We start from the raw sequence: 15,827 nt of genomic DNA, 5'->3' as shown, positions 1-15,827 counted from the left end.
AAATTAGCCAAGCAAATAGGAAAAGGGTGATCATTATGGATAATTTAATTGTGGCAATATAGATTGGAATGAAGATATAGCAACCGGAAGTAAAAAAAAAAAAAAATGAATTTTTCAAGTTTTTGAGGGATGCCAGTTCAGTGTTGTGAAATGTAAGGTTTTAAAATTTTTTGAAACCAAAAATAAGATGTAGAATTTACTCTTGGTGGGGATATATTGTTGGAGGTGGAGGAAATAATAGATCTTGGGGTGATGGTGGATAAGGCTCTAAAATTTAGAAGACATATTGCCAAAATTTTAATAACAACACAATTAATTCTGGCAATGATGCAAAGGACACTGACCTGTATAAGTAAGGAGATTCTGGTTCCATTGTATAAGGCCTTGATTAGACCACACATGGACCACAGTGCACAGATTTGGTCACTGGTTTTCAAAAGGATCAGAAGATGTAGGAAAGGTCCAGAGACAATTGACTAAGTTAATTTCCAGTTTCTGGAATGTTGAGTATGAAGAAAGATTGAGAAAATGCAAATTGCAAAGTCTATTGGATAGAAGGAAGAGGGGGGTGATATGGTAGAGACATATAGGTTGGTGAGGGGTTGTTATGAGATTAATGTTGAAGAGGTTCTTCAGTAATTGGTTGTAGATGCAGGGAAAGATCAAGAGGTGATCCCTGGAAGCTATATAAGGAGGGCGTGAGCAAGGGAGAAGCATGTTTTTTGCATGGAGAGTTGTGAGTGATTGGAATGCATTGTCTGAGAGTGTGATATCTGCAGAGAATTTGAATGTATTTAAGGCAGTGTATGAACTGTGTGTATGACAAAGGGACTTTCTGTGATGAGTCTTTGACTCCACAGGAGTCTTAATATAATAATAAGTTGGTAAGGGATTCCTATCAGATTAACATTGAAGATTAACTTTTTATACAATAATGGGAGATTTGGGGGGGGGGGGAATAAGAGGCCATTCCTAGAAGATGTATAAGGATCGTGTAACAAAATAGTGAAAAGTGGTGTAGACAGACGTGTGTTCGTCGTACATGTTGTTTATTTTTTAACGGTATATATTAGAACACAGAATAATAAGTAAATAATCATTTATCAACTTATTGCTGATATTTCGCTGGTTTTATAACCAGCATCTTCAGAGCAAAAAAACACAGTTTGTCACAATATGCGAGCCTATAACAACATGGTGTAATCAAGGGACTAGTTAAACAAAATTGTAGCAGCAACACAAAGACTAAAGTCCTGATTTGACTCCACATGAGTCTTAATATAATAATAAGTTGGTAAGGGGTTCCTATCAGATTAACATTGAAGCAGCTGAACAGGTTAGCCTTCTTAAAAAGGTGCCGAGACACCAACTTAATACCAAACTGTGTAAAAATCAAAAACAAGTTCCACTCGGCCAAAGCCCAACGCATTTATAAACGAGTGAGTGTAGCTCTATTATGAGAATGGATTAACGGCACTCGTCTGGAATTAGCAAAATCAAATTCAACCATCAACGCACCACGTGAATTACTATATAATATTCTGAATACGGAACTATGGGAGATCCTAGACAACATCACTGACGCAACGACTAAAAAAGAATTCAACATAGTCAAAAACCGGCACAAAAATAAGTTTGAAAATCTCCAACAATGCAGCGCTATACAATGACCGCAATTACAACAAGATCGGGTCATCGTGAATTTATCATCACTCACCTTAAGCAAAGAAGCCGCTAGTGCTTTAAGTTGAGGGCACAATTTTGCCATGACTCCGAAACAAGTTCCAAAAGCCAAAATAATGGCGTTCATCAAACGGGGAATATACAACCTGCCTCCAACAATAGCCAATAACATACGTTTAGATGTGGCCAACATCCTAATCAAGTCTAAGCCTCCCAAAAATAATATCCCTCATAAGGAAATCATTGCTGTAAAAGAGCTACATAACAAAAGCAGACAAAGGGAATGCAACCATAGTGATGGACAAAGCAGAATATGAAAACAAAATGCGCACACTTTTACATGAATTAGCAAAATCAAATTCAACCATCAACGCACTACGTGAATTACTATATAATATTCTGAATACGGAACTATGGGAGATCCTAGACAACATCACTGACGCAACGACTAAAAAAGAATTCAACATAGTCAAAAACCGGCACAAAAATAAGTTTGAAAATCTCCAACAATGCAGCACTATACAATGACTGCAATTACAAGATCGGGTCGTCGTGAATTTATCATCGCTCACCTTAAGCAAAGAAGCCGCTAGTGCTTTAAGTTGAGGGCACAATTTTGCCATGACTCCGAAACAAGTTCCAAAAGCCAAAATAATGGCGTTCATCAAACGGGGAATATACAACCTGCCTCCAACAATAGCCAATAACATACGTTTAGATGTGGCCAACATCCTAATCAAGTCTAAGCCTCCCAAAAATAATATCCCTCATAAGGAAATCATTGCTGTAAAAGAGCTACATAACAAAAGCAGACAAAGGGAATGCAACCATAGTGATGGACAAAGCAGAATATGAAAACAAAATGCGCACACTTTTACATGAATTAGCAAAATCAAATTCAACCATCAACGCACTACGTGAATTACTATATAATATTCTGAATACGGAACTATGGGAGATCCTAGACAACATCACTGACGCAACGACTAAAAAAGAATTCAACATAGTCAAAAACCGGCACAAAAATAAGTTTGAAAATCTCCAACAATGCAGCACTATACAATGACTGCAATTACAAGATCGGGTCGTCGTGAATTTATCATCGCTCACCTTAAGCAAAGAAGCCGCTAGTGCTTTAAGTTGAGGGCACAATTTTGCCATGACTCCGAAACAAGTTCCAAAAGCCAAAATAATGGCGTTCATCAAACGGGGAATATACAACCTGCCTCCAACAATAGCCAGTAACATACGTTTAGATGTGGCCAACATCCTAATCAAGTCTAAGCCTCCCAAAAATAATATCCCTCATAAGGAAATCATTGCTGTAAAAGAGCTATATAACAAAAGCAGACAAAGGGAATGCAACCATGGTGATGGACACAGCAGAATACGAAAACAAAATGCGCACACTTTTACACGATCATTCAACATACAAAATTATAGATCGCAATCCCACCAACACATAAAAGAATAAAGTACATAAATTATTGAAAAAAGTCACTTCCTGGCCCAAAGACACAGTAAACAAACTCAAGCCCTTCCATGTTAAAACACCTAGGATTTATGGAGCACCAAAAATTCACAAACAAGGTACACCCTTGTTTGTGAATTTTTTACACCCTATTGTGGATAGTATAAATAGTCCCACATATAAACTGGCTGGACATTTAGCTAAGCTACTAGCCACTCTAACAAACAATTCTCCCTCCTTTGTCAAAAATTCAGCCCACCTAAAAAGCATCTTACAACACCATACCGTAAAAAACTCGGACTTAATGGTAAGCTTTGATATCACCTCACTATTCACAAATGTACCACTAATAGAAACCCTCAATCTACTGAAGTCATGCTTCCCCCCCAGATATATTTGAACTATTCAAATTCACAATACATGCAGGATATTTCACGTGGAAAGGGAAAATATACAAACAAATAGATGGGACAGTCATGCCCCCCCCCCCTTAGCCAACTTCTACATAGAACACCTGGAAAAACTAGCTATCAATACAGCCACTCTCAAACCAACACTTTGGCTACACTATGTTGACGACGTGCTTGCTATTTGGCCACATGGCCCAGAGACATTGGAAACATTCTTAGCATATTTAAATAGCCAACATCCAAAAATCCACTTTACAATGGAACTGGAAGCTAATAACTGTCTGCCCTTCCTGGACACACTTATCACACGTCTTCCAGATGGTTCCTTATCATTTTCAGTTTTTAGAAAATCCACACCACACATACAGGGAGATATTTACACAGACAATCACACCATCACCCTTCTCAACAGTATGCCATTTTAAAAATGCTAACCCACAGAGTGAGAGCAATCTGTTCCAATGCCAATGACAATGCTCTTGCTGCTGAACTGGCTCACTTATGCCACACCTTCTTGGCCAATGGCTATAATCACCATAAGATAAACAAAATGCTAAATGCTCCTAAGAAATCCCTCCCACTATCCACCACAGAGAACTACAACAAAACAGTCACCATCCCATACATCAAAGGCACATCCGAAAAGATTTCTAGAATTCTTATCATTTCAAATTAGCAACCCTTATCCGTTCACCCAAGGACAGCATTCCTCCTTTATCACATCCAGGAGTCTACGAAGTACTCTGCTCATGTAATCAAGCCTACTGCAGTCAAATAGGAAGAACTGTGAACATCCGCATCAGTGAACATAAAAGATACATCTGGCATTATCACTATGGCAAGTCGGGCCTGGCAAACCATGCTTTGGATACCCCTGCACACATGCACACAGGATCAACTGGAAGAACACAAAAGTACTGCACAGAAGCTCTTAAAAGTCGGAGAGATTGTTCTTAGAGGCAATAGAAGCCCTGAAACACACTCCAAATCTCAACAAATATGGCAGTATACATTTTCCTAAAATCTGGGAGACAGCCATCTTAAGAAAAAACTAGTACTGGTTTTTTTTCTCTGTTTAGGACTCTAGTCTTGTGTGATAGCTGCAATATTTTTTTTTTTCAGATAGAGGGCACCAAAATCAGGACTTTAGTCTTTGTGTTGCTGCTACAATTTTGTTTAACTAGTCCGTTGATTACACCATGTTGTTATAGTCTCGCGTATTGTGACAAACTGTGTTTTTGTGGTCTGAAGATGCTGGTTATAACACCAGCGAAATATCAGCAATAAGTTAATAAATAATTATTTACATATTATTCTGTGTTCTAATATATACTGTTAAAAAATAAACAACAAGTGAAAAGTGGTGTTTGCATGGAAAGTGGTGAATGATTGGAATCTATTGCCTGTAGGGAATGTGATGAATGATTGGAATCTATTGCCCGTAGAGAATGTGATTGTATTAAAGGCATGGTATGAAGAGTTGTGTGTATTTAAAAAAAGTACCTCCCATGATGATTTTTTAACTCCATGAAGATCTGAGGATAATAATTATATGAGATGACCTCTGTGATTTCTACTCATTTTTTACTTGAAAAGAATTGTCCATATTTCAGATGGCTGAATGACCAAAATCCCAGCATCACACTCATCCTGAAATTCTGCATGCAGCAGCTGAAAAAAAGACCATTGTCCTAATTGACACAGCCATTGACACAGCTTTTGATCAGCTGTGTTTTGAATTTCCATCAATATATTGGTAAAAAACTGATTCCGGTTAGTTCTGAATGAAATGTTTTGTCATTGTTGATTTATTCTGCTTTCATAATTAATGGACATTTTTTTTTTCTGTGGCCATAATTCTTTGTGTTTAATTCTTCTGATACTCCAGTTATCAATTTTGTTTCAAGGCAGTAATCTACTTCATTAACATGCCCAGATTTACAGCCATGAATACTACTTATGATAATACATGGAAGAGATAGTTCCTCACCACATGTCATAATACCCCTAGTTAACCATGAGTCATATCATGGTAGTCAACCTCCTAGATAGGAGATGGTAGTGGAATGGAATGGGAGTATTGTTTTACTAGACTGCTCTTGATCTTTTTCTCTTTACCTTGTTTTAACCTGTTTAAATTGCTAACATCTACTTGAAGTTTGTTTATTTTTTATTCTAAACATAATTTCCATTTTGGGGAAATATAACCAAGTTCTCTTATCACTACAACTTCAGCACTGTACATTAGCTAATTGTTTCTCCATCTGGTTTTGTAAGAATTGTTTCTATTACCAAGTTGATGTTGTTCAATATATTACAGCTGTATCTTGTCTTCAGCTTTGTTTTGGTTTCAGTCATCACTGTCTTTCTCTGGTATTCTGCATTTATTCCACAATCATGCATATCAGTTTTTATTATGTAGCATTTAAGTGATCCTGCTGGTTATTATTTGGATTATCTTTATTCAAGAAATTTACCTGAACTGTTTTTCAATAGGCCTTGCAGCTGCCTCAAATTCTTACTGGGATTCCATGACATTATTATTATTATTATTGATTATTTATTATTATTATTATTATTGAGGTATATTCATGGAGTCAGAAAACTTGTTGCAGAAGATCTGTTATTTATGCACTAGTCATTGCTCACACAATACCTATCATACCTCTCCTTAAACTCATGTACTGACATAGCACTCACAGCTCCCTCTGGCAACCCATTCTGCCCTTTCACCTCCAAGCAAAAAATCCAATCCTTAATACCCTTACACAATTTTCATGGGTTCTCTCCCTTCCTGCCATGTACTGAAAAAAAGTCTTTAATGTCAATCCTATAAAACCCCTTTAATAACTTTTATGCTTGATTCTATCTCTTCATTTTCACCTCTCAGCTGTTTTTAAATCCCAGACTGCCAATCTATTCTCATAGGTAGCATTCCATAGACCTACCATAATCTTTGTCACTTCCACCACTTTTTCATCCCCGTGGAATCTGGGAGTCTAGATCTGTATGCAGTAGTCAAGATGTGGTGGCCTTATTAAAGGCTTATATAGGGGAACAATAGCCTCTCTATCCTTGCTTATTAGTGTGTTCTTTAACACTTTCGCTGCCAACTACGAGTATACTCGTAGGACGTTTACCTCCGGTAACGAGATTATCGTACTGAATTTGAAGAAGTAAAACTGCTCGGCGTAGGGGAACAGACCATGCCAAAGTAGCGTGGCAGCGAACGTGTTAACAATCTTGTAATCTCATGTACTGTTTTAGTTACCAGTTGCCTTCGCAGTATGCCTTCTAAGCTTCAACTCGGGGAAGGAGTGTCCTAGGTTCGATTCCTGTCGGTGACATGAGGAGCTTAAGGATCTTCCTCAGCCATAGCCAAGTTAGCCAGTCTTGGGTGTGGACAGCAGGGTTTTTCCCACCAGTTTATCTGGAGTGTTTCATCCCGCAAGCAGGCAAAGAGGCCACGTGAACACACACGGATCTACAGTCATAATTGTCCTTCAAATCATTTTCTTTATCATTGTTGTACAAGTTAAATAACAGAGATCAAGTACTGAGCCTTGTAGTGTATCACTAGTCACTTGCCTTCTCCTAGGCTCAACTTTCTATAAACCACTCTCTGATATCTGTCCATCAGCCACCCCTCTCACCCAGATCACCAGCTTCATATCCATTCCCATCTGCTCCAATTTATGCAACAAAGTTTTATGTGGTATCCTGTTGAATGCCTTTGCAAATTCCAGTAGTATCACTGAATAGCCATTTCCCTTATCCAATTGCATTGTCACTTGGTTATAAAATGTAAGCATTGACTAAGGCAAAACCTACTGTTCACAAAACCATGTTGTCCCTTATAAAATATCGTAGTCCTATCCACCCAATCCTGAATGTCATATTTTACCAATTTTTCCAATACCTTAGCCACCATTCCTGAGATGCTGATGGGCCTCTAATTTGGTGCTTCTATATTGAAGTCCCCATTATGCAGTGGCACTATTTTGTCCTCTTTCCACTCCAATGCCTCCTTTCCAGTACTGAGGTTTAATGTCATATTCAAATAATGCTACAGATTTCCTGGAGTATGATATATTTGTTGAATATATTAATTTAAATAGTTCAAAATGCAAGGAAACGTTTGTTATAGACTGTGATATTATTCTGGAACTTTGCTTTCTCATTTGAAGAGTGTTCTAGTATTTATTTTGTTAATCATTTTTCCCCAATTGTTTAAATTGAACAATGATGTGAGAATGAAAGCTAATATTATTTTTACTTGCATGTATATTTGTGCACGTAAGTTTACTGATTTTCTCTGTATATAATTGCTCTGCATAATTGATAATTCTTTGAAAAAAACTGGTGTAACACATAAGGGAAATTGTTTAAAACTTGTATATATTTCACTTAAAGTAACATGGGCATCGTTCAGGGAGAAATCAAAAGTATTGGCAACAACTTTCAAAATATAAACACAAGAATGAGTCAAACAACATGAATATACTTCTCATGTCTTCGGTGCAGCTGAGTGAAAAGGAGAATACTTTTGAAATTCCAGGGAACTAGGTATAGTTATTTCCAAATTAAAAAAAAAAAAAAATTATTATGAACAATTTATGGCAATTACTTCCTAAAATTTGGAGATGCAGTCTGTCCAATTGCTATTAGGGCGATGATGTAGGGGGTTTTGCACATTTCAAGGAAAAGTGAATTTCCTTGAATTGAATTCAATCTACGTAGTACAAAATCTTTGTTTGATACCAGTGAAGTCTGTCTAGTATTGATGGCATGAGAAGCAAGGCCTGAACCCTTTGATTCTAGAGATCTTATGTATTCTTGGTGTTCTTGGATTCTGATCTTAGCAGAACAGCCAATCTGTCAAAAGTAGCAAAGTTTACAGGAATAGAGTGCTTTATAAATACCAGGTGTGGATAGAGGTGGCAATTTATTCTTAGTAGATTAAGTCCCTTTAAGGTAGGGTATGGAAATCCTCTAAACATCAGATTGTAGTTTGGCTTGAAGGTTGATAAGTATCAGTCATTTTTCTATGTGGTGGTTTCTTTATATCCATTAGACAGCAATATGATTATTATTTTATTTAATTTTTCTAACAGTTAAAAGTAGTCCAAAGAACAAATTGTGCATGTTCTATATATAAGACTTTTGGTAATACCTATCTTTTGTGATGGATAATGATGTGAAGCTGAATAGAATTACCTGCCAGTGAAGAATGGTTTCCTATACATGCAAAATTCAATATTGCCTGTAGAGTTACAGATTATTAAGGTATCCAGAAAGGGAGACTCTTGCTAGATTCACTTTAAATAGTGAACTTGATTAGGGTGTATAAGGTATATTTTTCTGTCCAAAAATGAAATAATTCTGTTTCAGAATGGGACCAGACTGCAAAGACATTGTCAACAAAACATAGTCAGATATGAGGTTGAGGAAAAATTATTCTTGGCAGTGATCAGCCATAGTAGGAGAGATAGGATTACCCATTGCTGTTCCTTCTGTTTGCTTATACAATTTATTCTGCCAAGTGAAGTATCCTGCATCAGTGGTAAACTTAAACATTTTAAAAACATCATTAAGAAAACTGCTAAAACTGCAGTTTCTTAGAGCAGTATGTTTGTAAATAGAGAAACCACATCAGAGGAAACTATCATTTCATAGTCTAGGAAACAAAGATCTTTAATTTTTTTCTTGAAGTCAAAACTGTTTTTGATATAAGAGTTGGTTTTGTCAGCGAGGTTTCGAAGAAAATTCAAAAAATATTTAGTTACATTCAACTATTGTATATAACAGATAACCAGATTTTTGTTTCTTAGGAAGGCCATAGATACATGGGGAATGAGAATGATTAATACAGCAGTGCTAGCACATACAGAATATATTTGGTTGAATAATTTATTTAATTCATTTATTTGACTTTGAGTAAGTTCTCTGCTTATTATATTATATGTTGAGCTGTTTCATTATAAAACATTAAGTTTTCGATTATACTCAGTGGTATCCCTCAAAATGTCATATCCTTTATTGACTTTCATGATTACAGCACTAGTTTGGCATAGGGAATGAAGAGTCTATAGTTCAGACAGTGTAAGTTCTGAAGCAGAGGTGTAACTTTGTATAAAGTCTGTGCAGTTTCAAACCAAAATTCATTAGCTTTATCTGTTCATAAGTCTCTGATGGTTTTTCCACTTACCATAAAATCTAAATAAGGTATTTGTCCCCATGCAGTAATGCAAAATCTGAACCTTTTGATAATACATTCAACTCTTTGTGAGTGCAAGGCCTGTTAGATTCATAACCCATTTGTTATGGACAGAACTAGGTGGCAGATGGATGAAACATTGGCTTCTTTGTTCTAACATGTGAATCAATTTTTGCTTGCAATTTAAATGTGCCCATCTGCTTGAGGAAAGAGAAATTTTACAAGCTAAATCAAAATGTTCTTGACTAAGATCATTCTGAAGAACGATCTTATTCAAGAACATTTTAACATCTTAGTCTTTTTCTTGAAAAGTGCGAAATCCTGGATCATCACCTTAAAGTTAATTCAACAGATGGCACCTATTTCCAAGTTTTAGCAAATAATTGATATAAATTGCTTTAATAGTATTTAAATTATGAGCTTTAATAGTATTTAAATTATGAGCTTTAATAGTATTTCCTCTTTTCACTCAGCTGCATCTGAGTGAAAAGAGGAAATTTGTGTTCATATTTTGAATGTTGCAGCCAATTATTTCACTTTCTCAATGAATGATGCTGTTGTTACAGTAAAAAATTATTATGAAGTATTTGATTTTACTTTATAATAATTTCAGAGTTCAGCTAGAATAATTTAAAGTGTCTTATGAGGGATTCAAAAATTTGGGTCCAAAAGCAATAATAGCATTTTGGAGGTTGAACTTGATTATCATTTTTCATTTTTGATAAAAGTTTTCATTTGGTTGGCATGTTGGGGAACAAAGTGAGAAGAAACTGGGATTGATGATGAATTAGTGAAATGGATTGACAAATTGGTTATTCCTGACATCAGGAGAGCCAGTGCATCAGTAGTTGAGTGATATCACCTCCAATAATGTTGTCTGTTCAGCAAAAAACATCATATTTTGTAATGATTCTGCATGCAGGTTGTAAGGGAATATTCAGTTTCTTGCTGATTATACAGTCTTTGAGTTATAAGCTGTGATGATAATTTGAAGTCTCTTTGGGAAGATTTAAATAGACTGGTAGCCTTGGAAGGTAAGTGGAATAGTTAATATTTTAATATCATTGTGGATAAGGTTTTGCATTTCAGATTGCAAAAGTACAGTGCTGTATGGCTGTATTGGTGGAGATCTGCTTCAGGAGGTTTGCTGAGATTTGAGATTTAGGACTTGGTAACTGACAGAGACCTGAAATAACACATCACAGAAGTTGTAAAGAAGTTGTGACACCGTGTGTATGTTGTCCTGATCAAATCCTTGAACTAGCATGCACAGATTTGGTTCAGAGTTAGTGATGAGGAGGCTCTAAAGAAAATCCAGTAAGTAACTAAGATAGTATTAGGACTATGGAATGTTGATTTTGAGAAGTGAGAGAGAGAATAAATGACAAAGTTTAATGGATAGTAGCAGATAAGAGGCATTCAGTTTGGTGAAAGGATTTTACCAAAATAATGTGGTAAAGAATATACATAGCATGAAGGAGCCATGGGAAGAATAAAATGCCATCCCTGAAATTTGCACAAGACCAGTGAGCAAAAGTGAAAAGTAGGTTTGTGACATGATAAGTGGTACATGATAGCTGTGACAGTAGTTGAGTGATATCACCTCCAATGAGTTCGATGAGTTTACATTAGTAATAATTATGATGATAATTCACTTTGTTATTTTTCATAATAATTGCAAAAGCATGCTGCTTCATAAAAATATAAACATTTTTCTAAACAATCTACTTAAGTTATAACAAAAGACAGTTAAGCAGGATATATCCAAAGGGCACAAGAGCTGATTCAAGTAATTATCTCCCACAGGTAAGAAAAATAATTTAAAAGTAGCTGTTGACTTTGACATACCATGCTACCATATGCTACATGTGACTTATCATGATATTTAAATGTTTAATTATTCAAGCAAAAATCCATATCTAAAATGTGTTTTGAATTATATTAATCTTTCACTTATTTATTTCCCAGCTAATAAACTCATTTATCTATGCATTGATCATATCTCCTCTCCAAAGGGAAGGAATTCAAGTATCTTTTTTTTTTTTTAATATATAGGAAATTAAGAGGGAAAGCACCAATGCAATTTTAAGCCACAAGACTTAAAATTGACATGCATCTACACAATTTTATTTATCCTGTCTGAAAAGACAAGAAACAAATAAGGAATGTGGGGGATTGCCTTGTGCAATGACACTTAATTCATAAACGAAATACAGAAAAACATGATATCCTTTTTCTTCAGTAGCTTGCCAGAAAATACTATGGTTGTTTTGAGAATCTGTTATCAAAGACCTCAGCATCTACTGGGAAAAGTTCAGTTTTTAGTGAATAACTTGCATTTACTGGAAGTTGATCACTATCATTGATGGTAAATTCTTATGTTATTATTATTATTATTATTACTACTGGCAACTCCAAGGAGTCCTTAGGCTCATCGAAGGAGGCCCTGAACATCATGTCAAGAACAACTATTCAGCTTCCACATAGTATCTATCATACTTTAACTCATTTACAGTCATGGCACCCACAGCAGACTCTGGCAACTTATTCCACTCATTCACCACTCTCCAAGTAAAAAACCTAGTTCTAACACCTTTGCTAACCACACTCTTGCCCAGTTTCCATCGATGACCCCAAGTCCTCCCACCACCAGACCTGATCTGAAAAATTAATTCTCTGAATTAATCTTATAGAAACCCTTCAGTAATTTGAATGTCTCAATCATAATCACCCCTTTTTCGCCTATCAACCAATTTTTGCAACCCACAAATCTTCAACTTGTTCTCATAAGGTTCATTCCACAGACCCGCTATCATCTTAGTCACTTGTCTCTGGATCCTCTCCACCTCCTCCCCATCAAGAAGAAACCATGGCACCCATATCTGGGCACAGTAGTCTAGATGGGGTCTTATCATGGCTCGATACAGAGGAACAATAACTTGTTTGTCTCTGCATGTTAAAGTATTTTTCAGCAACCAAGTGATTTGATGAGCTGATTTAGCCACTTTTGCGATGTACCCCCCTAAACTTCAACTCCCTATCCACCAACACTCCCAAATCCCTGGCCTCATCAATCTCCTGGAGTACAGTTCCACCAATGTGGTATACTGCTACTAATCTTTTCACCACAAAATGCATAACCTTACCCTTTGCCACATTAAATTGACATCCATTTTCCCTAGCCCAGTCCTCCAAACTATCCAAATCATTCTGGAAAATTTTGACATCCTGTGCACTCACAATTGCTCTACCCAACTTTGCATCATCAGCAAACAAATGAACAGTTCCTCTCAGATCCTTTCCTATATCGTTAATGAACAAATTAAACAGTAGTGGTCCAAGAACAGAACCCTGTGGCACACCACTAGTCACAGGCCATCTTTTGAACTCTACTTCTGAATAAACTACTCTCTGATATCTCTCCATCAACCACCCTCCTATCCATCCCCATATGTTGCAGTTTACTGATTAGAATTCCATGTGGTATCCTGTCAAAGGCCTGAGCAAGGTCCAGCAGTATCACTGTAAACCCGTTACCCCTATCCAGTTCAGCCGTCACTGAGTTATAAAACGTGAGCAAGTTACTGAGGCATGATCTACCTTTTACAAAACCATACTGTCCCCCCCATACAGTATCCCATTATCATCTATCCATTACTATTTTTTTGTTGACTACTTTCTCCAAAACCTGACAACGACTCCAGATATGCTGATCGGGCGGTAATTTGCAACAGCAGTCTTGGAACCTCCTGTATGTAGTGGTGCTATTTTCCCCTCTTTCCACCCACTCTGGACTAACCCAGACCCGAGACTCGAATTAAACAAAATGGTCAAGGGCACTGACAATTCTTTTGCCGCTTCACGTAAGACCCGAGCTGGTATACCATCTAATCCCACAGATGTATTCAAATTAAGGTTTTGTAATGTACTGTTCACCTCCATTTCATTCACCTCAATTCACGTAAAAGCTATTGGTTCCTTCATTCGTGCAATATCACCACCTGGATGATATACTCTTGCAAAGTACTAGCTCAGTAATTCCACTATATATATCAACTAATTCAGTTACCTCTCTGCCATCGGCATTCCTTAAAATCATTCTGCCGTATACATTTTTTCTTTTACTTGCAGCATATCGAAAAAACTGTTTGGGATTCTCTTTAGTTTGCATGGCTAATTTCCTTTCATAATCCGCTTTTGCTTTTATTACCATGCCTGCAGGTCACCTTACTCCTTCAATTCCCTCCACGGTTGTTTCTTTTTTTTGCAGCTCAAGCTTAATGGTGTTATTCATCCATTTAACCTCTACTTGATTTACTCTCCGAACTCTAGGTATACGGTCAGCCATTACCTCCTTCAAACGTTCCTTTACCACTTCCCATGCACTATCAACCTCCAGCCCTTGCAGTTTTACATGCCATGGCACTGAACCAAGCAATCTCCTATGCTTGTCATACTTACCAGTCCAGTAATTCCACATGTACCCTTTCTCAATTGAAAATTCCACACATTTAGCCACCTCCCAAGTCAAGACCTATGATCACTCTCACCAATTGGTGGCAACGTGGTCATATTCATTACAGTCAAATTCTCAGATGCAGTTACTAGGTCAAGCACTCTCGAACCCCTAGTGTATTCCAATACATGCTGTCTCAGGTAGTTATCCCTTAATAACTGCATAAAATCCAATTCTTTCTTCCCATGTGTCCTCTCCTCCTTTCAATCAATGTTACCATAGTTGAAATCCCCCATAATAATTACCCTCCTTCCACTCATTGCATCTATTTGTCTATGCATACTATCGCTACCATCTATTCCATCACCTGGTCTATAGCAGCACCTGACTATACGTTTTGTTCCACTAGTCTCAATCTTACACCAAATAGCCTCAAATGTGCTCTCTTCACTATCCTGCAGTTCAACTTCAATTCTCCTTGGCTGCAGTTCATCAGCTATCATCAATAACACTCCTCCCCCCCATTCTTTTCTCTCTATCTCTCCTGAGCACACTATACCCTTCACATTCTATCCCACTAGCTATATCATCTTCTGTCAGCCATGTCTCACTAATGCCTGTGGCCAGGAAGAGCCAACCAAGGCCAAAAATTCTTCCTTCTTGTTCCTAATACTCCTGGCATTAGTATACATGAAGTGCAGAAGCCTGTTAATCCAACCCCCCATCTTGATGCCTTATACTAACTATTCCATTCTGATTTGTTGTCCTTCGTACTAGCTCAGGCATATTATACAGATTCTTACGTTCAACTGCCTCACTGATGTCTACATATCTGCTCCCCCCCCCCCCCAATAGCTCTAGTTTCCCTGATTCTACACATCCACTTTCACTTCATTCAGCAACATTTTTCCAGTCTCCGCACACCAAATCCATTCAGATGCAAACCATCCATCTTCTATAAGTCCTTTCACCCATCGAACTCACTCCACACATCCACAAACTTCACATTACTCCTCCTGCATAACCTGTGTATAAAGCCATTTGCAATTATCCCCCCTCCTTCTCAACTCTTCTCTGTCATACTGTGGCAAAAGACTCACTATCTTAACTCTCTCACTCTTTTCTTTTATTACCTGTATTAATTTCTTCAGGTCCTCTCTCATAGCAAAATTTTCACCTTTTAAATCATTCATTTCTGCCACTGCTATCATTTCTTTCAATCTCTGCTTTTGCGCTCTATAGCCTCACTTACATCCTTAATTTTCGCACCCGGTAAGTACAATTTTATCGAATTCTCATCTATTACACCTCTTACTAGTGAATCACCATACAACACTCGCTCCTTCATTTTCTTTTCACTCCGATCATGCTCTCATTTTTCTTATCACACATTTGTTTCTTTCTAGCTAATCGCTTTAGCTGCCGCTTTGCCCTATGGATCACTCCGTGCAACCATGCGATCTCCCTCATTGCAACTAACTCTTCATTTTTTTTTATCACTCAAACCATTCTCATGCTCTGTACTTTTACTTTCACTCTTTCTTTCACTATTATCCTCAACACCGCTCTCAATGCTATCTGGCACTATAT

At 37.1% G+C, this 15,827-nt stretch overlaps 1 protein-coding gene across 1 annotated transcript in view; it reads left to right on the top strand.

The window, feature by feature from the left end:
• The window catches only part of LOC150101406 (1-phosphatidylinositol 4,5-bisphosphate phosphodiesterase-like), a 675,244-nt gene that overhangs the window by 439,719 nt on the left and 219,698 nt on the right, over positions 1 to 15,827 (top strand). Inside the window, exon 19 of the mRNA XM_090400793.1 lies at positions 11,515 to 11,587. Coding sequence (XP_090256919.1) covers positions 11,515 to 11,587 — 73 coding nt within the window. The remainder of the gene's footprint in view (positions 1 to 11,514; positions 11,588 to 15,827) is intronic.

Source organism: Typopeltis vanoorti, chromosome 11 (assembly GCF_054136105.1).
Source record: "Typopeltis vanoorti isolate ZY-2024b chromosome 11, IOZ_Tvanoo_1.0, whole genome shotgun sequence".
NCBI classification, from domain to species: Eukaryota; Metazoa; Arthropoda; class Arachnida; order Uropygi; family Thelyphonidae; genus Typopeltis; species Typopeltis vanoorti.
This window is presented reverse-complemented; position numbering and strand designations above follow the sequence as displayed.